This window comes from Hyperolius riggenbachi, chromosome 3, assembly GCF_040937935.1.
Source record: "Hyperolius riggenbachi isolate aHypRig1 chromosome 3, aHypRig1.pri, whole genome shotgun sequence".
NCBI classification, from domain to species: domain Eukaryota; kingdom Metazoa; phylum Chordata; class Amphibia; order Anura; family Hyperoliidae; genus Hyperolius; species Hyperolius riggenbachi.
Window position 1 is genome coordinate 483456563 of NC_090648.1, and position 27160 is coordinate 483483722.

Below are 27160 nucleotides of genomic sequence, written 5' to 3' on the forward strand. Positions count from 1 at the left end.
CACATGAAGCGCAATACTGTACGCGTGATAAAAACGATCACGTAATCGCTAAACTTTTCATGCACACACAATGCTTTCCATGCACGTTTGCACATGAAAAGCTTTAACACGTGATAACTGTTATCACGCTTTAGTGAATCGAGCCCTATGACTGCAACAAAAACATGTATAAAGCCTTGTATACACTTTCAGTTTGGCCAATGACTGAACAATTCTATCCCTTCCATGCAATAAAATAGTCAACAGATTTTTGAATGCTATGAACAGATTTTGTAGCTATGCTCGCATACTACATGGAAGTGGTAAAATTGGGCAGTGATTGGCCAATCATGATTGAAAGTGTGTACCAGGCTTTATACCTGCAGTCATTTGGCATTTGTGTAAAATTGAACTGACAAAATCAGAGTAATCAGAATTTGCTTTTATTGAGAAGTTTTAAATCAGGATGAAACCATTTATTGGCGAACTAAAAATGAAAAAGAATAAGCAAGATTTCGGCCTTGCAGCCCTCGTCGGGCTTACATCCTGTTCAAGCCCGATGGAGGCTGCAAGCCCGAAAGCTTGCTTATTCTTATTAATTTTTAGTTAGCCAATAAATGGTTTCATTCTGATTTAAAACTTCTTGCTTTTACTGATAGCTAACACGGTACAATACCCTACTGCTACTACGTCTTTTATTGAATAAGGGATTTGATTTAATGGATTTAACATGATCAAAATTGTCCATTTTCAAACACTCATATTAATGCATCAGATTTTTTTTCTATAATCTTTTATAACAATTAGGTGATTTGATTAAAATCAATATGTGCCTAGACCACAAGAATGTTAATGGCCAGGTTTAAATACAAATTTTAAAATATATTCTTTAGTAATGATGAGAGTTATGCTATCTTTTGTTAAATACAGTATGTGGTAGCATCAAAATATCTTTTTTCTCTGCTGAAGCACAAGTATGCAGGCACCAGTTTTAAAGCGGACCCAAACCAAACCATTATTAAATTCAAAATATTTAGTTGCACCACTCTGACACATACAAAGATAAATAAACACTCCTTCAAGTCTATGAGCATTTCAGTGCATGCTTTCCACCCTTCTCTTTTCATAACTAGGGTTATACAGATGGCAGCCATTACTTCTGAGCTTAGTAGGAGGTTTTAGATCATGGGTGTGTTTGTCATCAGCTACCCTCCCTCACAGGGGCGTCGTCTATGTGAAATCTCACACAAGCTGAGATCACCTCCCCTGTGACATCATCAGTAGCAGCCTGTGGGTTTTTTTTTCATCTCTTCCACCAGTCTGCCGGATTCTTCCCCGACAATATGAAAGGAAGGGAGGAGTTCCTCCAATAAATGTAAAATATTTTATATTTGTCATCATGCAGCTGAAAAAAAGCTGCTATTTATTATCATACTTAAGAAAATAGATTTTATTTCTGAAATCTTGTATTTTGAATTTGGGTCCACTTCAAGCGTAGGTGGCACTACCGCACATACTAGCTTCCGCTGGTGTAATCAGGCCCTTTGTACTACCATAACTTATTATCTGTGCTTCCACAGAGTTAAAGGATAACAGAGCTGAAAAATATTGTAAAAACTGGGGGAGCAGGCATATATACAAGGCAGTCCTCATGTCCACCGCTCATCCCATTTTTCTCTGCCTCCCCCCTCCATTCTTTCCCAAATGCCCTCCACAGCTACTTCAGAGTCGGCCAGATTGGGCAGTAGTGTGCAGGCGCTGGCCTGGCTGCGTTCGTTCTTGATTGTGCGTCCAAGGCCGGGAGCGCTCTTCGCATGCACACAATATAGTCATGCGCAGAGCACTCCTGGCTGCAGAAATGTGATCAAGGATGCGCAGAGCTGGGCCTGCGCACTACTGCCCGACCCGGAAGTAGCTACAGGTGGCGTTTGGTAGTGAACAGAGGGGATGGGGGAGAACGTTCTTACGATATGTTTCACCTCTGGTATCCTTTAACTCCAAAGAAGAAAACTTTCATATAATTTACTTGCAAAAGTTTGAAATATGTTGGAGTAATACCGTGTATCATGTTCTCCCCGTAGTGTTCTGTGACCTGTGGCAATGGAACCCAAGAGAGACAAGTACTTTGTGGGAACGATGAAAATAAAACCATGAACTGTACCAGTGAAAAACCAGAAACCATTCAAATTTGTAGGCTATCATCATGCCCCAGTAAGTTTTTGCTTTTTTTCATTTGTAATAAGCATTAATAAATAAATGTTTGCTTTAAGAAGATATGTACAATAAATATATGTATTAATATATATGTATTACTCGGACCAAGCCCTACCCCGGAGAGCCATATTAATCCATGCTTTCCACTAATGGGAAATAAAAAAATGGAAATAGCTGTATTATATGTTGGATTTGTATGGCTGTGTAAAATGTATAGCTTGCACACTAGCAGTTAGGGATGTATGTCTGTTTTTAGGGTCATACAGAAATGATGTTCATATTTAGCAGTGATGCATCATGGGAGAAGTTGCTTGCTCACATAAAGCTGAATGATTGCAAACACCTTCTGTATTCAATAGTTATATTAAAGGGGCACTGTGGCGAATTAGTGTTAATATAAGTGCTGGATAAAATTAACCAAGGTTCAAGGAAAACAAGCAGAGCATTTTCTTTACTCACAGTATCTTTTGATATTTCGTTGTTTCTAAACTAAACAACATACAAGTCAGATCAGTTTATTGTCTTGTGTGGAACATCTGTTTTAACAGGTCTGTTTTTCAGATCTGTCCTACCCCATTGTTTAACCACCTGAACGGTATGGACAAGCTCAGCTCATCCATACAGCCGCAGGGGATCGCATGGCCCCGGGTGTTTTTTTTAAAAAACAAATTGTTTTAGTTCATGTAGCTAGCACTTGGCTAGCTACATGTGTCCCCCGATTGCCACCGGCACCCTCTGATCCCCCCGATCGCTGCCCTTATACATACCTTCCCCCGGAACCCGCGATGGCGCAGCCTCTCCAATAGCCTTCAGGCGTCGCTATGGGGAGGATCGGGCCTGCGCATGACTTCGATGACATCAGACGTCATGTCTAATCGTCGCCATAGCGACGACAGAAGCTGTTCGGGGAAGTTGCGGTTCTCGCGGGATCGTGGCTAGGTAAATATAGCCGGTGGTGATCAGGGGGACCAGAGCGGTGCCGGGGGACTTGGGGCACATGTGTAGCTAGCCTAGTGCTAGCTACACTATTTAAAATAAATTTAAAACAAAAATTTCCCTGCCGTGTGGCCACAACAATTGAACACCAGGCAGGTTAAGTTAGCTTGTCTGTATACTTTAATAACTAACTAAGGCTGCTCTTCCTGGCAGAGTAGCGTCAAGGACTCGGGCACCCTGACAGGCTATCAATCGGCCATCAAAGCTCGTCTGTCTATTCCTCCTCTGTTGTATACTGCATGGATAAAATAGCAGACATGCCAGTATCCCCACAAGACAATAAACTGATCTTGCTTGTACGTCATTTAGTTCAGAATCCATGGGATATCAAGATTCTGTGACTTAAGAAAATGCTCTGCTTGTTTTCCTTGAATCATTTCTTTGTCACTGTAGCTTCTCTCACATGCTGGCTTAATTTTATCCAGCGCTTATATTAACACAAATTCACCATAGTGCCTCTTTAAGGATAGTTGTTTTTTTTTCCAAGAGGGATTTTTGGTCTGTTTAAGTTCCCTATAACATCCTAGTGGTTCTGGTTCATCATGAGTTATCTGGGTAATCTGTATTAGTCAGCACTGCTAATAATAATGCCATCATTAAACTGTATTTTTTTTTTGTAATTGTAGCTCATCTGCTATGAGATTAGATATCTGCTTAGTAATAGGTTTTTTTTTAAGTCGTTAAAATCATTTAAAAAACTTAAGTATATAATATTCTCACAAAAGAGCCTCTAGAATGGATGAAGCAAGATTTAAGATGAAATTCCACTTACACTTAAAATTTGATAAGCACATGTTTGTTTTTTTTTTTTTTTGCAGTTTCATGTTATTAAAAATTACCTCTGCTTTTAAATTGGCAGCGAGCTTGGTCATAGATATTGCTGCTGCTGGAGGCAGGGCTAACGGACGCAGCCCTGCCTCTCGGCACATCGCCACCTCTCCCCCGCCCCTCTCAGCGAAGGAAGACTGAGAGGGGTGGGCGAGAGGCGGAGATGCACGCTGACAGAAGCGTGTAAGGCAGGGCTTCACCAGGAAGAGATCCCCGCAAAGAACGGAGGGGATTTGGGAGGTAGGGACCCCCGTTCAGCGGGGTTCAGCGGGTTAGCGGCGTTTTAGCAGGGGCACACATGCCCCTGCTGAATATAAGAGCTGAAGCGAGTTTTATTCTCGCTTCAGACTCTCTTTAACTTAAGCTTAAAGCGAATCCGAGATGAAAAACAAACAAGTAAGTTGTCTATATATCTTATCTAAAGTTTAGTTAGTTTACACAGCAAATATAGGTGCAAACAGCTTCAACAGTTTATGATTATTTATACCTGTGCTGATAGAATCTCCAGCCCTCAGCTTTTGAAAACTTCACTCCCCTTTCCTCCTCCCCTCTTCCTCTGAAATCTCTAGCTAGTAACCTCCTCCTCCTCCTGCCCAGACTGAGCTTCCATAAGCCCTTGTTACATGGGCACTCTGGAGAAGCTGTGGACGAGGCATGTTTAGTTTATAGGGAATTAGAGTATTAAAACAAAAAAAAGTGTTTGGCTTGAGGAATGCCCTATAAACTACATGAAAGGAACACAATTATGCAATGAGTAAAAGTTTATCTCAGATCCACTTTAAGTGGAGTTGATTCTCTAAGGCAGGGGTCTCAAACTCGCGGCCCACGGGCCATTTGTGGCCCTCGATACAATATTTTGTGGCCCTCGCCGGCAAAAGCTTCCTTAAAGTTCGCTGGAGTGCTCCCAAATAATCCGCCACATCCCCGCCGCTAAACAAGGGCTGCAGAGCCCCCAAATCCCCCGGGGGCAATCCGTTGGCATTTCCTGGAAGGGGCAGAGCTTTCAGCTTCAGCTCTGCCCCTCCTGACATCAATCGCCGCATGGATTGCCGCCTCTCCCCGCCCCTCTCTGTGAAGGAAGAGTGAGAGGGGCGAGCAGAGGCGATTGTGAAATTCCTTATGCGGCCCAGCCTCATAGTGACTTTGCTTCCTGCGGCCCCCCAGGTAAATTGAGTTTGAGACCCCTGCTCTAAGGCTAGCGAACATAAGCAATATAGCAAATCTGGACTTTCTGCTGAGGCAGCAATGGATAACTGTGTGTACTGGTAGAAGTTTAATTATTCAAGACATTGGTCCATATCCAATTAACTTTTTCTTCATGATTTTTCTTCTAGGTAATATTTTCACACAATAAAATGTTTTTTAAACCCCCTGCAAGCAAGTAAATACTCAAAATAATTTTGGTAGTACTTTTTCACCTACATTTTGGTACTTTTTCAATTGCAAAGTGCTGAAAGGTAATTTTAAAAAAGTTGAAAGATTATCTCCTAGGAGAAAACTCAGGAGAAAAAGTTAATTGCATAAGGGCTATTTACTGCTATTTAGATTTTACTGAACATCATCAGACTGAAAGCAATAAAACCAATGTATTTTCTGTCACTAAATCTGGTGTTAGGCCTAGTGCACACCAAAAAACGCTAGCAGATCCGCAAAATGCTAGCAGATTTTGAAACGCTTTTTCTTATTTTTCTGCAGCGTTTCAGCTAGCGTTTTGCGGTTTTGTGTAGCGGTTTTGGTATAGTAGATTTCATGTATTGTTACAGTAAACCTTTTACTGAACAGCTACTGTAACAAAAAACGCCTGGCAAACCGCTCTGAAGTGCCGTTTTTCAGAGCGGTTTGCGTTTTTCCTATACTTAACATTGAGGCAGAAACGCATACGCAATCCAAAATCTGCAGCAGCCCGGGAGTATGCGTTTCTGCAAAACGCCTCCCGCTCTGGTGTGCACCAGCCCATTGAAATACATTACCCTAGCGGATCCGCACCCGCAAGCAGATCGCAAACCGCAGCGGAAACGCTCCGGTGTGCACTAGGCCTCACTGTGTTTTTACAGAATTTAATTTGACCTAGGTTGACAGTTATAAAAAGCTATTTACTTAAAATAAACCTTAGATGAAAGGGTGTAAAAGTTTTATACATAATTGAGGCTTCCTCCAGCCACCTTCACGCAGATCGCTCCCTCGCCGCCGTCCTCAGCCTCCTGGATGCTTCGGTAAATGCACCGTTCGCTTCGCCAGTTGGGGCGCATGCGCAGCCTGCTGTGCTCCCATCGCTGGGTGCGTTCTGCGCCTGCGCAGTACTACTACTACACAGGCACATAATGCTCCCAACCATGGAAGAGCACATCGGGTAGACTGCACTGACTGGCCAAACATAATGGGGTATCTACCGGATCATCCAGGTGTAGGACGATCTGTGTGGAGGGGGCTGGAAGAAGCCCCAGGTATGTATAAATTGTTTACTTTTTTTCGTCTCAGGTACACTTTAAAACATTTTAAAAAACTTGCTTTTTATTTCAGGAAATTCATCAGACCCATCAAAGAAGAATTATGTAGTTCACTGGCTGTCTAAATCGGATGCAGATTACTCAACGCAAAAAAAATCCTCAAGTAAAAGATTTATTTATAATTCTGCCTGTGGCACAAACTGCTTACTCTCGCAGCTATGGACTTTTCCTATTTCCCTTTCGCTGTATGGAATGTTTACATTTCCCTGAGGATGCACTTACCTTTAAACTGTCTCCTTTACTGACTTTTTAACACAGACATCAGGAGGCCTAAAGTACATGAGCGCATAGGTAGAAGTTGTAATAATCTGCTCCAAACTGGAAGCCTCATATACACCTGTGGAGAATATAGATCTCAAGTGCCAAAATGTGCTTGAAGATAAGCTACATGATCATGATGATCTGTAAAGGTATCAGAACAAAGGAGTGTGTAATCATCAGTTTGTATCAGAAAGCTACATAAACACTCGTTTGTTGATCAGAATAACTTGAGCCTATTGATCAGGATAGCACTGTTAAATATTACATCGTCCACATCTTATTATTTTACCTAACAGAGTCAGTTTTTAGAACCAGTGTCCTAGTGACTGTTATAAATATGAAAGTAATAGAAAACTACATATTTTAGTGTGAACAGGATTTTTTTTATAATGGTGGTTTCATTCCCCAATAAGGAAATCTGTCAGCTCAATTACTCTTTATTTTAATCTGAAATAAGGTTGCCATTTGCAATTCAACCAAATCGAATGATTTTCCCATTTTTGTTCCATAAAAAATTGGTCAATTGTATTGAAAAATTAATATTATTTTTTTTAATCAGGAAAAACTATTCGTTTTTCTGATTTGACTTTTTCAATAAAGATCTGATCGGATGTGTTGGAAAAATAAGAAAAGTATGAAACCTGAATGTTTTACTTGATGATTGTTTTTGATTTTAAAATTATTTAATCAAGCTGAAAAAAATGATAATTTTGGGGGTCAAAACGCCAATCTCCACCCCCCCCCCTCCCAAAACGGAATCATTTTAACCAACCTGCATTTCTGGTACTATTTATCTACACTCAGTGTCCACTGAAGAAAGCCTCTGATGCATTCGTGTGTACACAGATTTTGACTTCCCAGGTCTTGGAAAGGTTTTTATCGACTGTTTTTTACAGATCCCGTTGAGAAGAAAAAGTCTTGTTTTTACAGTGCAAAAGGACCTCAAGATCCTTCACTCAATTTTAATTTGTGTGTGTTTACTTTGGATATGTAAGTAACAGAGTTATTTGTGTATACTGCAGGATAAATTCACTTAGGGGAATTTATCACATCTACTGTCTACACTAGTAGATTAATAACAGTCTTAAAGAGAATCTGTATTGTTAAAATCACACAAAAGTAAACATACCAGTGTGTTAGGGGACATCTCCTATTACCCTCTGTCACAATTTCGCCGCTTCCCGCCGCATTAAAAGTGGTTAAAAACCGTTTGAAAAAGTTTGTTTATAAACAAACAAAATGGCCACCAAAACAGGAAGTAGGTTGATGTACAGTATGTCCACACATAGAAAATACATCCATACACAAGCAGGCTGTATACATCATTTATGTGTTTCTTTCCCCCTGCATCTCTCATGCACTGAAGTGTCAGGCTGTTTCTTCCTGCAGAGTGCAGACAGCTCTGCCTGTATGTAATTCCTCAGTATGTGAAAGCCCAGCCAGCTCAGAGGACGATTTATCCAGCTTGTAAAAGATAAGAGAGAAGCTGCTCTAATCTAAATAATACACAGGCAGTGTGCATAGAGGGGCCTGGAAGGGGGAGTTCATAGCAGAACCACAACACTGAAGAACTTGGCAGCCTTCCAGACACAGGCTGACAAGTCTGACGAGAGAGATAAGTTGATTTATTACAGAGACTGTGATAGCAGAAAGTGCTGCAGTAAGCCAGAACACATTAGAATAGCTTTTTGAACTTGTAGGATGATAAAAAACAGGATGCAATTTTTGTTACGGAGTCTCTTTAAGGTGCTCAACAATTGTCTTGATATGTGTGAATATGAGATATACTATCTAAAGCATCTGTTCAATGTGTATTCACACACCCTTTTACTATTTACCCTTCTAATATATAGTTAATAATATTAATTCTATACATACATATACAGAACGTTTGAGTTTTTGTTTGACCATAGAAATTTTATACTTTTTTCCACTTAATCAAATAACTTACAAAAAAAATTATAATATTCCATACTAATATTGATTTTTCCAAGCATATAAAAAAGGACAGAAAAATTTACATTTTGTGTTTCTCTATCTGATTTTTTTCTCCAACACATCCAATCAGAGATTTATTGAAAACGTCTGAAAAATCTTTTTTTTTTCTCAAATCAAATTTTTTTTAAATTTATATTAAAAAAAACCCTATCATTTTTATAGAAAAATTGGGAAAATCAAATGATTTTCATTTTAATCATATATGGTCACGTTTACACTTAACTACATAATTTGTTTTTAATCTTCGTTTAGTAAAAGCATACCAAAATCTGGTATACACCCAGTGAGTAACAAAAAAGAAAAAAATTCTGTGTGTTTTATTACCTTAACATTTGGTTAAATAATATAAAAAATCTAATGACATTTTGAATTCCAAGGAAAACATATTTATTACGAGGCAAAGAAAAGGTTTGCAGAAATGTTGCAAATTTAAAGATGGCTGTTCTCATTTATTTATTCTAATTTATTAAAAATAGAAATCTGTAAACTTTTTTTCAGTCTGAGCCAAGATATCTGTGCCATTTTCATATTTGCATTTTTAAGGATATTTGGTTGGCGTTGGAATAATGATTTGCAATTTCAAATAAGACTTGTCCATTCTCAGAGTATTCAAAGCTAAATCAGCTCTACATGCATGGCTAACTGAGTCATTCTTTGTACCCCAGAGCCTGTATATTACAGTAGTAACCATAACCATTGGGCATGGGATTCTAGAATGTCCGAGTGGGTCTCACCATTACTGCTTTTACCCGCTATTGCCTACAGATAGCCTAAAGACTTAAAATTGCCTTGATACAATTTGAAAAGGCCATAAAATTAAAACATACTTTATATTAATTTAAGATGTATGCCCCTGATGTAAATTAACAAACTTTACCCCCCCCCCCCCCCCCCAAAAAAAAAAATCATAAAGGAAAAAAGACAAAAAGATAGCAGGGAAAATATTAAATATTAAAATCCATACCTCCCCCCCAAAAAACAAAAACAAAAAATCAGTAGTGGGGTTGTTCCTTTTCAATCAAAGATAGTATTCAGACCACAACAGTGAGCTGTGCCAGATATCCAAGTCTAAATATGTACTGTAGTTCCAACTCCGTCTGCCCCAAGTCTATATTTTTCCCTTCTCTTATCACCTCCCCACTTCTCCTGCAAATCTTCATATCCATTTCTATCCAAAAACCAGCCTTCCCCACCTTTCTCTTTTTTACTTTGTCACTCAACGCAACCTCCACTTTCTCCTTTGCCACTTTTCTCATCCTTTCAAACACTCTCTCTTTCTCTCTCGCTTTTTGTCACCTCTAATGCTGGATGCACACGGTGCGTTCGCGCACTCGATTTCCCGCTCGATTCGTTTATTTCCAACATGTCCGATTTGGATTTCGATGGATCGTTAGGTCGATTTGCATGCAAAGTATGCCGAATCGACCTAACGATCCATCGAAATCCAAATCGGACATGTTGGAAATAAATGAATCGACAGGAAAATCGAGTGCGCGAACGCACCGTGTGTATCCAGCATAACTTATCCCTTTATTTATTCTGTATTCCATGTTGTTGTACATATTTTTGTATGTAATGAGGAAAGGAGCAGCATGCCATGTCTCTTTATAGGCTCTTATAACATCTCCTCTATGGACTCTATGGTTAATCTTTAACTATTGATCTGTTTTGAGCGTTGAGCTATTTTTAGTCTTACGCTTGACAACTTATGTATTACATCAACAAAATTCACTACTGAGCTTCTTTATTGCTACAGCATAAACATTTTCTATTTAAGACCACCCCTATATTATCCACAGGTGTGTATAGGATATCAGACTGGAAGAAAACATACTCGGACATGAAAAAGGGACATTTATTTATTTTTTAAAAAGTCCTACATATAAAATAATAATGTGATAAACTGACATTTGTACACCACAAAGATGATTATCACCTGGTATAATACCCTATCTTTATAAAGCACCGCTTTTCATTAACGTTCTCGTTTTTTGAACATTAAAACGTATTTTCAGCATATGGTACTTTGACCAGTGACAAATAGTCACCTTTTTTAATTTATAAGTTACTAAGCATTATGTAAGACTGTGAAAACACTATAGTAATGGAATTTGAAGGTTCCAAGTTTAGTATTGTAATATTGTAGTAACGTTGATGAAAATACGTAGCGTTTCTAACAAGTTAAATTTTCATGTTAAATATCTACTGAAATTCTGTTTATCCTATCCCTTTTCGCTGCTGCTAAACTAAACTTTATGCTGTTACAAATGGGAAAATACCCTCAAATGAGGCTTGTACTGTTAAATATTGTAGTCTGTCTTGCATATTGTTTTATATGAATCAAATAATTTTTAGATATTGTATAAATGCATTCAAATTTTTTCAGTCGTATATTTAAAGACCTATGTCAAATATGAGAAACCTCAACTCGCATTTGGATGGTACTTCCCATTTATTTACTAATGCTTGCATATTTTGTGCTTTGAATGTGAATGGTTTTAATGTTTCGTTTATTTATTGTAATTAATGCTACAAAGTACACTATGTAATCAGTTCAAGGGCATAGCAGATAAGTATGCACTGTTACTTTCTAAGACAAGAATACCTCAACTTACATGTATTGGGTACGTAAAGTATATTATAATAATGCCTTAATAACTATGATTACTTGAATAATGAGCTACAAGAATTTTTTTTTTTTTTTTTTTTACAAAACTGTTATCTGTTGCAAGAAACTGGATCATGTTCTTAATTGTTCATAATTGTGTTACATTTCTATATTGTTTTTTGAATTTTTTTATGCTAACAGGAGTATTAGGGAGCATTCACACTTGTCCTACCATTTTGGGCATGTGACTTTCCACATGCATGATTCGGCGATTGCAATTTTTCAGTTCTTTTTGTACAAACATTTGTGCATATTTTTGCAATTTACATATGCTTCTGTGTTGCGATTTTCCAGTGAATTAATTTACATGTAAATCCATCTAAGTAACTTCAAAACCCCATGCGAATTTTCATGCAAAACATGATTTATTTTTTTTAAATAGGACTTTTCATTGTTCTCATAATCTCATTCATTTGCACGAATACATAGCGCACAAAAAAACAAACCTTCCATCCGAATTGAAAACGCAGAAAAAAATCATGAATGTAAATGTGCATGCAAAGTAAAAAAAAAAATGCAATGCCACTGAAATGCATTTGCAGTAATCACTTCTTTTGTAAATTGCACATATTTTTTTACAAGTGTGAACCCTGCCTAACAAACTAACGGCCTTAAACTGTTAATAAAAGTGACAGGACTAGCCCGCGAGGTGGCTTCCTTGTCTATAGATGCAGTAAATTTCCACCAGTTAGTCAATCGCAAATCTAGCATTAAAGGAAAACTGACGTGAGAGAAATGTGCCATGGTGCAATTGTTTGATTCCTTTTAAAAATGTTACCTACCTGTAAGCCATGCTAGTTCTTTACTATATTCTGAATCACTGATACAGGATACGTAAACAGATCACTCTGACTCCAAATGCATAAACAGATCACTCTGACTCCAAATGCATAAACAGATCACTTTGACTCCAAATACATAAACATAAACAGATCAACAGATAACTCTAACGCAGAATACGTAAATAGATCACTCTGACTCAGCTGTATACCTTTTGCAGCTGAGAGACTCAGACAAGACTGAAGCAAAAAGACGAGCACAGCATCCAGTGAATGCTTAATCAAGAGCTTATAAACCTCACACACGCCTAAATGACAGACTGTTAGGTTCCATTTAACAATATGTACTGTCCAGTTATCCAAGGTAGACCGCAAGTGGTAGGAACTACAGATGATGATAATTTTGAGCTGATCTAAATTGCAAGTGCCCTTGGCCCTTAGTTAATGTTTTCTCCTAAGTTGTCTCCTAAGAGATCATTTTTTTTAATTTTCTGTTTAAAATAACTTTTCAGCACTCTGCTATTGAAAAAGTAGGTGAAAAAGTACTGTCAGAATTATTCTTAGTATTTTCTTGCTTGCCGGTGGCTTAAAGAGCATTTTATTAATTAGGTGTAATAACATCACCTACAAGAAAACTTAGATGTAAAAGTGAATTAAATCAGGGCCCTTGTCTCCTAGTTCATAAATAGTGGACTTTTGGTGTGATTCCTCCAATGTGGATAGAGATTCTGCAGTGGTGTTCCCTTCCAGGTCATGTGTCTGTGTTGGACTTCTCACGTTCTTATGGCTGATCCTCTAGCTTTTCTGGCTGTTTAGTCTTTCTTGTGACTTTATGCAAGGGCCTCGCATAGCTGGCTGAGGGGAAGACTGTCACTAATTTCTGTAGCTTCTCATGTTGGTGTGTTTGAGTAATTGGATTTTTGCGGTTTGCGTTACCTTCCCGTTGAGAATCTGAACTCCCGTCTTGAATGGTGGCTCAAGAAAAAGGATTGCAGCATTTGGGGCTGTTTTCAAGCTCACTTGCCTAAAAGAACTGTATAACCACTGAGCCATACAACAGTGCATAACCTATAATTAGTATAAGAATTTAGAACTGCTTCAGTAAACAATCATAAAACCGTAAAAAAAAATCAGTAAAAAAAATCATGTAAGTATAGATTATAGTCGCACTCTGTTGGTTATGAGTTTGGATAAGAACCTTTTGCACTTTGTTTAAATTGTATTTTCAAAAATAAATGGTATCGTAAAATGTGCAGAGTTATGGATTTGGTATACTAACGCCTCATTTTTTTTAAAATCCAACTCAAACCCAAGCCCAATTTTTAATTAAACTTTCTTAGCCTTAAAGACAGATCTATATCCTTGGTATGGCCTAGTGCACACCAGAGCGGTTCGGCAGCGTGTTTCGATCCGCTTGCGGATGTGGAAACGCTTGGGTAATGTATTTCAATGGGCTGGTGCACGCCAGAGCGGGAGGCGTTTTGCAGAAACGCATACTCCCGGGCTGCTGCAGATTTTGGATTGCGGAGGAGTTTCTGCCTCCAATGTAAAGTAAAGGAAAAACGCAAACCGCTCTGAAAAACTGCAGTTCAGAGCAATTTTGCAGGCGTTTTTGTTACAGAAGCTGTTCAGTAACATCTTTACTGTAACAATATATGAAATCTACTACACCAAAAACGCTTCCCAAAACCGCAAAATGCTAGCTGAAACGATACAGAAAAATAAGAAAAAGCGTTTCAAAATCTGCTAGCATTTTGCGGATCTGCTAGCGGTTTTTGGTGTGCACCAGGCCTAATTAATGATAACAGGACACATGCTAGCATATGTCTGTGTGCATTACCCCCTGGAGAGCTTTAAAAAACTAACCAAAGAAGCCATTTCTTAAGTTCAGTCCCCTTTCTCCACGCTGCAGAGATAAACAAATGGAAGCAATGCTCAGAAGACTAACGTAATAATGACTCCCAAGGCCACTTATGAATGTGCTGCTCACGTGTCCTGTACTCCAGCCAGCCTTTTCTGATGCATGTAGGTGGCCACGGCCTGATGACATCAGGCTGGGTCCTGTTACTTGTATCACTGGAGGCTATTTACAATATAGGCACAGGAGTGCCCTTAAAGGAACACTATCAAAGTTTACGTTTTTTACCAGAAGCCATTTAGTTAGAAGGGATTTGTAATGGCAGATAATGGTAGTTAACAGAAAAAAAAAAAACATCCATCAGCTTATCAGATCTTGTGTACTGCTGGGACAGTGCAGGGCTGACAGGTGACGGAAGAGTTGTTCTATTCAGTATTATAGGCTTCGCATCCTCTGCACAGCCTTGCCAGATGTAAATAAACAACCCATGCTGTACGGACAGCAAAGGGACTTCTTATGTGAGGGCAGATTTCACACGCTGTAGTGAGAAATCCACTGATTCAGTGCTGATTCATTCAGTGAATCTCTCACTACAGCGTGTGAAATTTGCCTTCATATACAAAGTCCCTCTGCTGTCCACATAGCATGGGTTGTTTTTAATCTCTGGCAAGGCTCTGCAGAGGATAAGAAGAATTCCTCTTGCCGCCTATAAAATGCTAAATAGAAGAACTCCTCCGTCACCCGTCAGTCCTGCACTGTCCCAGCAGTACACCAGATCTGATGAGCTGATGGATGTTTTTTTTGTGTGTGTTTACTACCATTATCTGCAATTACAAATCCCTTCTAACGCCTAAATTGCTTCTGGAAAAAAAAAACTTAAACTTTGATAGTGTTCCTTTAACCACTTCCCTTTTCTTGCCTTACTTGTTTACGTCTCACAGGGATGAATCACAGTCTCTGGTGGCTCTGATTCAAAAAGCACTCGACTGTAAACAACACCAGTAACATTTAGTTCCGCCTTCTATTTTTAGAACACAAAACTTAGTGAAGCACCATCTTGTGGCCAAAAAGTAAAACTACACCCAAATAAAATAAAAAACATTTTCACATAGAAAAACTAAATATATTTTTATTATTTTTAGCTCCTTCCACCCCTACCCCATAGTTACCAAAATAAAAAACGTGTTAAAAAATAAAAATGAAAAAAAATTACATCATTGAAAAAAAATACATAAAAAGTTACCTTTGGGACTTTTTAATATGTATGTCATGAGGGTATATTACTGTAAATTAAAGGCTTGTAATTGTTATAGGATTAAAAAAAAACTCTAGACAAAAAAAATACACCTTTATTTCCAAATAAAATATTATCGCCAGACATTGTACTAGAGACACAATTTAAACGTTGTAATAACCAGGGCAAAAAAAAGTCTGTTTTATCAACAATAGCACATTTTATTTTTAAACTACAATGGTGAAAGCTGAGAAATTGTGATTTTTTTCAGTTCTTTTCTTCTTCCCTGCAAAATGCATATAGAATAAAATAAAATAATTCTCAGCAAAAAGTGCTGCCCAAATAAGGCCTAGTTTGTAACGCAATAAATAATATATAGATAATTTCAGTGTCATAAGTAGCAATAAAGCTATTTCTGAATGAAAATTGCTCTGGTTTTGAAGGGCAAAACACCTGTGGTAGTTAAGTGGTTAATCGTTGTGGAGAGGTGACTCTTAACTCCCCTTAGCATATCTTCCATTTAAGACCGCTGTGGGTTTGCAGAGCCTGCTGATCTATGTTCCAGTAAAGTTTGCAAGTCCATTCATTAGATGACTGCAGGTAGAAGTAGATGGCACATGCCGGGTGATATCTTTCACAGTTAGTATTCTGCCATGTCCAATAGTTTTCCAGTCAGTTTTTAAAGGAAAATGAAGGAGGCTTTGAACCATATATATAGTATTGCAATATATGGGCAGAACTAATGCATTTATAACATGACTTGCATGTGAAATACTAGTTAAAACTAGAAAATCAAATACTATAAGGCAGTCCAATATTCGCTTAAATATAGAGGCGTTCGAGTCATACTAACCCTTTAGAGGGAGTTAGGCCAGTATTGCAGTGTTTTATACCTCTTTGGTGCATCCATCCAGTATTTTATAAATAAAAAATGTTTGTCAAGCTGCACCCATAAGATCTTGGCTAATGGTCTGTGACATAAGGAAATGACCCAATTTTATGTTGGAGTTTTTGTGATATTTTATTATTTGTTATATGTTCTCAAAGACCGTTACTTAAATCGTCATGTACTATGTTAGGACTGGTCCTGCACTTCCCCGTCAGATCTGAAAAGGGAACACCCTCTGTACAGAACATAGGTGTCCACCACCACATTGCACAAGGGCAACATGAAGAAAAAAAATCTTCAAATATACTGGATAAATGTAGCATTTTTTTTTTTAAAATGAGCTTCCTTTTTGACCACTTTTACCAAGGCATCCCCACACACTAATGTATGGCTCTGTGTAAGAGATAAATATTCTTTGTGCCTTCTGTGGTCTCTCCACTGAATTTTTCCTTCCAATACTTTACCAGAAGAGAATAAGACCAAATATTCCCTCCCTGCATAAGAACCAATAGCTGAATTTCAGCTTGTTAAAATACCTTAAACAATATTACCACTCTGTTCCAACTAACTCTCATCACACATACAGCAAAGTCCCTGGTATCCAACTCAGGCAGGGATTGCCTGATGTGGATACATGTGCTTGGGGGTGGCTTTAACCGTGGCTAAAATAACACTAACTTTCCCCCCGAAGCAGCAGAAACAACTTACCGATTCTCCGGGCACCATCTGCTACGCATGCTGCAGCTCCCAGTGGCTTTTCCGAAATTGTATACATCAACTTCATAGGATATGCCTTTAATTTCACAGGCCTGCAATGTAATTTTTTTTTTAGAAAGTTTCCTTAGAACCTTTTTGTTTTTATGGGGCACTGAATCTGAAAATTACATCCACTTTTTCCTCATCATGTAACAATTTCCTACAAATTGCTACATTCAATCTGGTTGTTTGTTTTCATTCCCCGAAGGTCTGTACTGTACCAACACAGAATATTTAGAAGTTTTCTTCTAACCAAAATTTTTTTTTTCTTTATCAACAATCAAATAAGCCAAAGGAGGTGTAAATAAATGCAAAGGCAATGTTCAAGATCAACGAACAAGAGCTAAAAACCATGTTTGTTTATTTTTCACAGTCTCCCACTACTCTTTTTGTTTTCTGTCTTGTTGGGAAGGACAATCAATCTATCTGTTATGGCCCGTACTCACGGGCTGCAGAAGTGGCCTGTCGCCAGCACACGTGAGCGTGCTAGCGACAGGCCGGCGACAGCTTCTCTCCAGGTCCCTCCGCGTACACACGCGGAAGAGGGACCAGCGGCGAGACGGAAGCTGTCGCCGACGTTCCTCCTCCCCCCGCCGGAAGCTTCATTCACCTCTATGGAGGTTGCTGTCGCTAGTCCGCGTACTCACGCGGACTAGCGACAGTTGCGGCGGAGGTGCGGCGGCGACTGTTGCCATGCGATTGAAACTTTCAATCGCATGGCGACAAGAGCGGCGGGCGACAGTTCGGGGGGCGCGCGCGTGCGGCGGCCCATACTCACGGGCGACCTGTCGCCGCAACACGCGCGCGCCGCGTGTTGAGGCGACAAAAGTCCCTCGTGAGTATGGGCCATTAATGAATACAGTGAAAGTAGTGCTGTTTTCGTCATTCTGAACTGTGAAGAGGTTTTATCCTTTACTTTTCTGTCCCAGTTGCTGTGCTCTGACGAATGGCTACTTGAGGTTGCCGAATGTCACCTGATAGTTGTCACGTGTGGGAACGATCTTGTGAAAATGGTAGAGCAACATCATTGTCTTTAAGACATTTTATTTCACACATTTTGGAGTGAGACTTGGTGATCAGGACAAGTCATGGGCTCCGCAAGAAGTGTGCTATATTTGCATGGAAGAACTTTGACAGTGGTCCCTAGGTATAATAAATATGTTTTGGGGTGCCTATGATCCTTGGGGAATATCACAATAACAGTAATTACGGTTATTTTTGTTCTTCAAGGGATACAACTTTAAAAACAAAAAAATTGTAATTTGGACATAAATTTCACACTCTCTACAACTTTGCCATGTTCCTTTTAAAAGCGTTGCCATGTTCCTTTGAGGTCGTCTCCATTCCTAATGACACTGATCATGACAGCCATTCTGTGTGGATACAGATCTTCCTAATTCAGCAGAGTTTCTAGGCTCAAGGCTGAAGGGGAAAAAAATGTTGGCATGAAGTATCTCATTCTCCAGGATCAGAGAGAAAGATTTTGTTCCAAATTCTTTTGAAGATGCTGAAGTAATGTACTGCAACAATGTTCCTGGGTGATGAAAATATTGAGTTTGGAGTATAAGAAGGATTGGAGGTTGTTAATTGACTCGTCAAAACACAGCCCAAGGGCAGTGCTTCAACACAATGGCGATAAGTTTGCTTCAATACCTGTTGGACATGAAGTACACTTGAAAGAGTGGTACGAGAAATGTAATCTTAATTCTATCACTTTATGGGCTTTATGTAGGAATTAAAAGTCCTATGAATGCTTTTGGGACAACAAGGAGAATAAACTATGTATTCCTGCTTCATATATGAGTGGGATGGTCGAGACAAAAGCCAACACTGAACAAGAAGAGATTGGCCAAGGAGAATGACATTGGAAATAGAAGTAAAAAAAAAAATAGTGAGTGCATGTCTTTGGATCGAAAGAAATTATTCTACTTCCACTCCACATCGAACTTGGGATCATGATGCAATTGGAAGGCTCTATCAAGAGAAGATGAGAATACCTAGTTAACAAGTTCTAATTGTCAAAGGTTTGTTGAAATTGTCAGGCAAAGTTGAAAGATCCGCAACCTGAGTCAAAAAAGGATGAGAAGAAAAAAGCTGCTTCATTTTTGTTTAAGGAAGTGGTCACCAAATTCCTTGGTAACAATTAGGACCCGATATTTGTGGGCATTGTTGAAGAAGACCATTGAGAAGAACTTAGTTGTTAAATGAGACTTGAGCTGCATTTCCTCTAGTTTAATTTTGACTACTTTCAGAAGAACTTCAGCAAGACAAAAATTGATGAGAATAAAAAAAAGCACTTTGACTTTCATTTAAATAATTGGTTGCCAAATTTCTGGGTTGTTCAATGAAACTCGTGCTGTATTTTTTTCACTTTCATTTTGACTACTACTTGGAGAATGTGGTGTGCAAAGAGCAAGGTGAACAGTTCCATCAGCATTTTAAAGATTTGGACTTATGGGGACAGTTAAGCATCTGCATCATTGCTGACTTTTGAGGGGACCACAGCAAGAAACCGTGCACAAAAACCGCACAAAAAAAGGGAAGCTTCAGAAACTTTTGAAGGACTGCAAATATGCCATTGAGTGGATGTGTAGAAACCTGTTTTTTTAATAGTTTATTCTATTTTTAAAATTTTTACTGATTCTGTTTTGTATTTTGTTATCTGAAATGGAGATCATTTATAAAGTTTGAAAGGAATAAGTCATGTGATTGAAAATTAAATAAATTCTTACTGGGAATCGGATCATTTTTTTCTAGATTTATTTTCTTGCATTATGTGATAAAAATTTACGCGATTGTGGAAAAATGAGTGGTATTTTTAATTCTATAACCTAAAAACACTAGGAACAGCTGAAATGCTGAAGACACTTTTCACTGAATTATGTATGCCTGTGTTACATTCAACCAATTTAGCACAGGTGATTATTTTCAAATGTATTTATAATTTTAAATAAACTTCCCAAACCAACAACCAATGCTTAGATGATTAGATGAAGCATATATTCCTTATATATTTATTCTCCTATTAATGGAAATCTGTTAGGAGAGGTATTTGATGACAAGGAGATGAATTTGATGCCAATTTTATTTCCATCAGATAAACTTTCTGCAATGTTAATCTTTGGTTATCTGTATATCGTGCATCTACAACAAGTATGAGGGCAGGACAGCCATATTACAATTAAATAAATATAGAAAATGGAGGACGAGTATGAGCAAAACAGCGATGTAAAGTTAGAAATTGTTCCAAAGTCCTTTTATTTCACCTTTCCTTTAAAAAACACTAAGACAGAATTTTTTCTATAAAATAAGAAAAAACGCAGGACAGAAAAGTATATGATTTACTAAGACATCTCCAGTGGTCCCTTATGATCCATAGTGTGGGCAAACTGGATTGGATTTGTTTAAATGCTTCGATCTATTAGTACAGTGCTTGGAAAACTACGGCCCTTGGGCCACATCCGGCCCATGTGGGCTTTAACTCCAGCCCACCGTCAGGTGGCTGGATTCCTCTCCTCCCCTCTCTCCCTGCATAGTTGTGATCGGGCAGTAACTTAGGGGAAACTTAAAACTCACCTGATCACCTATTCCAGCATTGCGTTATCAGGGCAACCGTGTGTCACATGACACACCGCCTCAACGTATCAGCGTATTACACCCTGGTTTCAAAGTTTGCTCTGTCCTGTATTAGCAGATTCTTCCCTGAGTAGGGTTGCTGAAGAGCCAAGATTGAAACTGTCGCATTGCTGCAGTTGTGTCAAGGCAGCTTGAATCACACAACCCCCAATCCACTTACCTATCTCAAAAGCAGATTCTTACCAATATCATCAGATTTTGTCAAAAGATTTATAGCATGTCTTGATGTCAGCAGAGAAGTTCAAGTGGTTCTCAGTGATTTTAAAGGATAATTTGCATTATGAATGCAGTGTTCTCCCCAGGCTCTTTTAGCTGGGTACTCCACCCGGCTAGTTTTGGTGAGCACCCGGCTGTCATCGGCTCATATTCTACTCTGCTGTAAGCAGAGTTGTGCAGAGAAGCGCCGGTCCAGCAGTCTCTCATCTCGTCCCACCCGGCTACTTTTTCAGGCTACCCGGCTGGAGAAAAATTCTGAGGAGAACACTGGAATGGTTTGTATTATGAATGGTCATTATGGAGACTTCATGTGTAGTTTGCTAAAGCTTCCCTAGAAACCTGGGCCATTTCTAAGATTAGTTAATATTTAAAATCACAGTAAGCCACTCATAAATGAACTATTCCATTGACATCAACGCATTTTGAGTTCCCAATTTAACAAAAATTGTGTAGAATTTCAGTCATTCTTAAAATCAGAAATTTTATTTTATTTAGAATTTTAGAGTTTTTAAATTTCAGTAATCAGCACTAATTATAGTCATTTGGTAGACAGTTGTAATCCAGTACATGTTTGCTGGATTATGTAGGTTATTCCCACTGGAGAAATACATGTTACTCGTATAATACAGAAGTCCTCTTTTCTTGAAAAATGAGTGTGTTTGATTGCCGAGACAAGGGCAAATATTTTATTTTTTTGAGATTCTTTAAATCTGTCCTCTTGATACTTTACCTCAGTAATCAGTTCTCACTGTATGATATGCAGATCTATGAGCTGTTTGTGAAAAATGTGCAATGCTAGCTTACGATCAATGTTTACAGAATATTTTGTGTTTCGGTAATCTGAATATATTAAAATGTACATAGGACGATCTAAGACTGAATCACACTTACATATTGTATTCAAATCTCAGTATTATTTGTTTGTTTGATGTGTCGAAGTGCTTCTTACATAGTATATAAAAATGTCTATTAAGATAACTACAGTTTAACTCTTGTGAAACTTGTTTCCTGACTATGTAAAATACATGTGCACTAATTTGCACTGGCTCTTAATACTGTTAAGTAAATTAATTCTTCTTCAGTTTTAAAGATATTCTTATGACTGTTAATGTTTATAAATTATGGAAACGTACCTATCTAAGTGTGGATGTAAGTGGCTTTAACCCCTTCCTTCCCAAATAATATTTAGGCATTTGGCTAAACCTTACTAAAGGGTGATTCATTTGAAATGCAATTAGATATTTTTATTTTTCTTCTTCTTTTAGGTGTTATTATAACATTTAATGTCGGTATGACAATAATAGCCTCTATAGGCTTTACACAATGTAACATTCCTTTTCATATCTTCCACAATGTAATCAAGCATTTAAATACTCCTTTATAAAACATAGCAAATTAAAGTTGCAGATATGTGGATAAAGACTGTGCAGTCCACAACTATAAAGAAAATCCGTTTTTATTCTTTTTTTTCAATGGAGGTAACGTACAGTACATTAGACTGTTAAGCTCTGTAAAATACAGAGCAATTAACTTTTTCTCCAGAGTTATCTCCTAGGAAATCATTTTCATATTCTGTTTAAAATATCTTTTGAGCCTTTTTAAATTTAAAAAGTACCCAAAAATTAGTGATAAAGTACTAATAAAACCTATTTTTGAGTATTTCTTACTTGCTAGTTGTTTAAAGTGAATAGGAACTGCATTTTTTAAAAAAATGAAACAAATACTTACCTAAGGAGAGGGAAGGTTCTGGGTCATATAGAGCCTTCCGTCTCCTCTCTCGGTGCTCTCTATCCTGTGCTGGCTCCCCCCCACCGTTTCAATCCCCCGCCAAAAGGGTATTTGGAAGTCTTCGGGAGCCATGTCCTCCCAAAGACGTGCGGCTCTACACTGCACAGGCGTGAGCGTGCAAGAGAGCGTGCTTGCGCAGGCGCAGTATAGGGCCGCCCTTCTTCAGGAGCACTCAGGCTCCCTGAAGACTTCTGAAGCCTCCTTCAGCTGGGTAAAGCAGTATTTGACTAATTTAGTCAAATACTGCTAACGGGCGAGCCAGCACCGGAACAACGGGACCAGGAGAGGAGCTGGAAGGCTCTATAGGACCCAGAGCCTTCCCTCTCCATGGGTAAGTATCTGTCTCATTTTTTTAAATGCAGTTCCCATTCACTTTAAATGCATTTTATGACAAGGGGTGAAAATATCACCTAGGAGAAAACTTTAGGAGAAAAAGGGAATTGGATCGGGCCCATAGTGCTTGTCATACAGCAATATGTTTATTTATTTAATTTCTGTTCAAGGAAAAAGCACAGTGCTTTCTCTTCTTATGTAGGTCTACATAGAAAGCATAGACAAATAATCATACTGCTTTGTCTCTCTAAATGTAGCCAAATAGGTAATTGAGTATGACTGAGACCCATTTTTAAATAAAATGTGAAACTAAACTTCACTCTAATTGCACATAAATATCAATGAATTATCACATTACATTGTTTACAATGGCCTGATGAATGTGTTTGAAAATATTAGGCCCTATAGCGTCAAACGCAGTGATATGAAGATATCTGATTTTGCTGATGTTACAAAAATGATCAGAAACCATCACTATACTAAATTTCCCATGAGCCATATGAATCCGTTGTAGAATTGATGTTACCTAAATGTAACAGTTTTCTATTCGCATCTGCCTGCCTAATTTATAGAGGTACAGAACAGGTGAGGAAATTTGGACAATTTGCATATAGTCATGAATCTCAACCCTTCAGTGAATTTAGCCTTTGGTCTACTTGCACTCTAATTCATCAGGTATTAATTTTTATGTATTAAATAACTGTAATTTTGATGTACTTATCAATTTTGTGAATATTAACAAAACTGTAAAAGTTTTTTTCCAAGTATAAAGTAATTACGGTCTATCACAAATAATAAAAAAATATATATATATATATACACCAAATAAAAGATTTTAAAATCATTCTGCTTATTGTGACTCCAGAGCGAAGGTTTACTAAAATGATGAGATCGCCTTACATCCTTACATAAACATGATACAAATTAATGGAGATGATTGTGAGTGTTGTATAGGTATTGACTGTACTCCTCTAATAGAGCGAGGAAACATTATACAATAGTATAGAGTCACAATATCCGGCACCGACAGGGATCATCTGATGCGGCATAAGTGTGTTTTCTGAATGTTTTATACAGTGTTAAAAATAGGTCTTGCTAATATATTAAAGCGGAATATAACCCTGCATTTCAACTTTGCTCTAAAACATTATTTACAGCATATTATATGCAAAATGCATTTTTTATTTACTAGACTAGCATTGGAAGGGTTAAACACAGAGGTTTTAAGTTCCGTGCAGACGTTCAGATAGTTACATTCTATTTAGTTATATGTATATATTTAGAAATGTTACACACTCTTTGGCTGTCTTCCAACTCCTTCTCAGTGAGAGAGATGAGTCACAATAAACACTTAGATACATTTGTATAAACAAAAAGTATCTAACTCAAGTTCGGATGCGTCTGCAAAAATCTCCAGGGACTTTAAAGCCCTGTGTAACCCTTCCAATGCTGGTCTAGTAAAAAAAAAAATGCTGGTTGCATATAATATACTGTAAATAATGTTTTAGAGCAAAGTTGAAATGCAGGGTTATATTCCGCTTTAATAATAACAATCCTAATATTTGTATAGCGCTTTTCTCCTGTTGGATTCAAAGCGCTCAAGAGCTGTAGCCGCTAAGGGCGCAATCAAGAGACCACCCTGCAGTGTTAGGGAGTCTTGCCCAAGGACTTTTTACTGAGTAGATACTGACCCTAGCTGGAATTTGAACCCTGGTCTCTCATTTCAAAGGCAGAGCCCTTAACCAGTACACTATCCAGCCTCAGTACACTATCCGGGCACCCCAATCTATATACATACAGTGAACTCTGAATTAAATGTTAAAATACAGTCATTGAGGGTGTATTAAGTTTGGGGGAATTATGAAATCCTGTTGTTTTTAAGCACAGCAGAGCCCACTAATAACCTAAGTTGGCCTTCACCACTGTGAGTACTGACTGTGATTTGTGATGGTTGGTTGAGACTGCTAGCTAGTTGAGCTCCAAATAACTGAGACTATGCTGTACCCTTATTGCTTATCATAGCTGAGAAGAGAGTTCAGTTAGAATGAAGTGGTCCTGGGGCTGCTGCACTGCTCACGCCAATCAGCGTGGAGCAGTCACAAAATAGTTAAAGGCTAATTCATCTTTGGCTAGCACCTTTGATTTGATTTCTATATTTGGTCAATTCTTTGCTCAATGTTAATTTTGAACCATTCAATTAAGAATTTTATATTTAATGCTGTAAAAAGAAAATTAAGAAATCCTATTTCAACCTCTTAAGCACCACAGGCTTACACCTCCCTGTGACCAGGCCATTTTTTTACAATTCAGCACTCTGCAGCTGTAACCGTTTATTACTCGGCCATACACGTTGGCAGCCAAATGAATCTAGCCTCCTTTTCTTTCCAGCAACAGAGCTTTCTGTTGGTAGCATCTGATTGCAGCTGCAACATCATGTTTTTAAATTAAATTTTATTTTTTATTTATTTCTCTCCCCCTCCCCCCTTCCCCCGAGATCCACCATTACACCACCTTTCATAGGCATCAGCCTGTGAGAGGGACTCATTTGTGTGCCTCTCCTGGGGACAGCCCAGTGACAGAGCTGTCCTCCGTACAGCACTGCTCTAGATCACAGCGCTGTACAACTTATTTTTTATATATTATATATTTATAGCCTGTCAGCTCTGAGCGCAGCTGGCAGGCTGTTCGTGCCCATCTCCCCGTTCCTCCTGCAGTGAACGGGCGCTCGCGTGAGAACTTGTTCCCTGCTAATCTCACGCATCATGGGATGAGGCACCAGTGCATCCTGGAGGAACAAGAGAGCCACTCAAAGAAACAAACAACAAACACAGAACATTTATATCGCGCTTTTCTCCTGGCGGACTCAAAGCGCCAGAGCTGCAGCCATTACGACGTGCTCTATAGGCAGTAGCAGTGTTAGGGAGACTTGCCCAAGATCTACTGAATAGGTGCAGGCTTACTGAACAGGCAGAGCCGAGATTCAAACCCAGGTCTCCTGTGTCAGAGGCAGAGCCCTTAACCATTACACTATCCAGCCACTCTGCGTCAGCCTTCCTGCATTAGGTAGTAACAGAGTGTTAATCTCAAGATAATCCCAGAAAGGAATCACTGAAAAAAAATGTGCCGCTGACCTTTTTGAGCCTGATTTACTAATGCTTAGGATCATATAAATCTATGCTTTGGCTCATTAAGGTCTGAAAAACAGGATCATATCCCGTATGGTACATGATGCTGTGTGTACTGTGCTTGGCTACTGTAGCTGTGATTGGCTACTGTAAAGTGAACAGGCCTGTTTCTCCTATTTATCACTAGACCCCACACTGAATTACTGGCTGGCCATCCACATATTAAAAAAAATGGCTCCAGTTATACAGTCCAATGTCTGGCAACGGGACCAGCACCAGGTTTCAGTACTCATGCATTTATATATTATTATTATTATTATTATTGATTTATAAAGCACCAACATATTCTGAGGTGCTGTAAAAAGTAAGAAACAAACATCGGTTTATATAAAATTGGCAACACAACACAGAATCGATACAAAATATAGAACTAATAATTGTAGTGACAAAAGGAACATGATGAATAAAAAAACATGGTGCTAAAGATTCCATTTGATCTGGACTAATCTTTGTAGGGCAATTTGGATATAATATCCCCAACTTGTGGCACACATTACTTCATCAATTTGTCTAGTGCCGTTTAAAATATATATATATATATATACAGTATGTGTGTGTGTTTGCATACAATGATTGGATTACATAAACAAATCTCCATGTTCCCCTTAAATACACATGTTCAAGGGCTCAAAAATGTTGCCATATGACTATGGATAAAATAAAAATCTGCGATAAAGAACTGGGGTGGGAAAAAAAAGTTTAAATTAACATAGTCCTTTCTAGTTTGTAATATTTTTCTAGAAATCACTGGTTCATGTGAAAGCATTGAATTATAAGGTATAGGTTCAATTAGGAGATAGATGGAGTGGATGGAAGAAGGACAAGTCATAAGAAACATAAAAAAGAAAAAACGCTAGCAAACTAGAAGCATAGATACAATATATCACATACACATAAATCAAACAACCACCAAGTGATTCATGTACATACATATCGTATGTATTAAAATTATGGCTCCTAAAAGAAAAAGATGTTGGAATGAAGTCTTCTTTGCTAACAAAAACTTTTGTGTTAATGAAAAAAGATTAAAATTGA

At 38.3% G+C, this 27160-nt stretch overlaps 1 protein-coding gene across 1 annotated transcript in view; it reads left to right on the top strand.

Moving 5' to 3' along the window:
• Window positions 1-27160, top strand: part of LOC137564350 (A disintegrin and metalloproteinase with thrombospondin motifs 2-like) — a 418259-nt gene that overhangs the window by 369883 nt on the left and 21216 nt on the right. The window contains exons 20-21 of the mRNA XM_068278125.1: window positions 2061-2190; window positions 6538-6627. Coding sequence (XP_068134226.1) covers window positions 2061-2190; window positions 6538-6627 — 220 coding nt within the window. The remainder of the gene's footprint in view (window positions 1-2060; window positions 2191-6537; window positions 6628-27160) is intronic.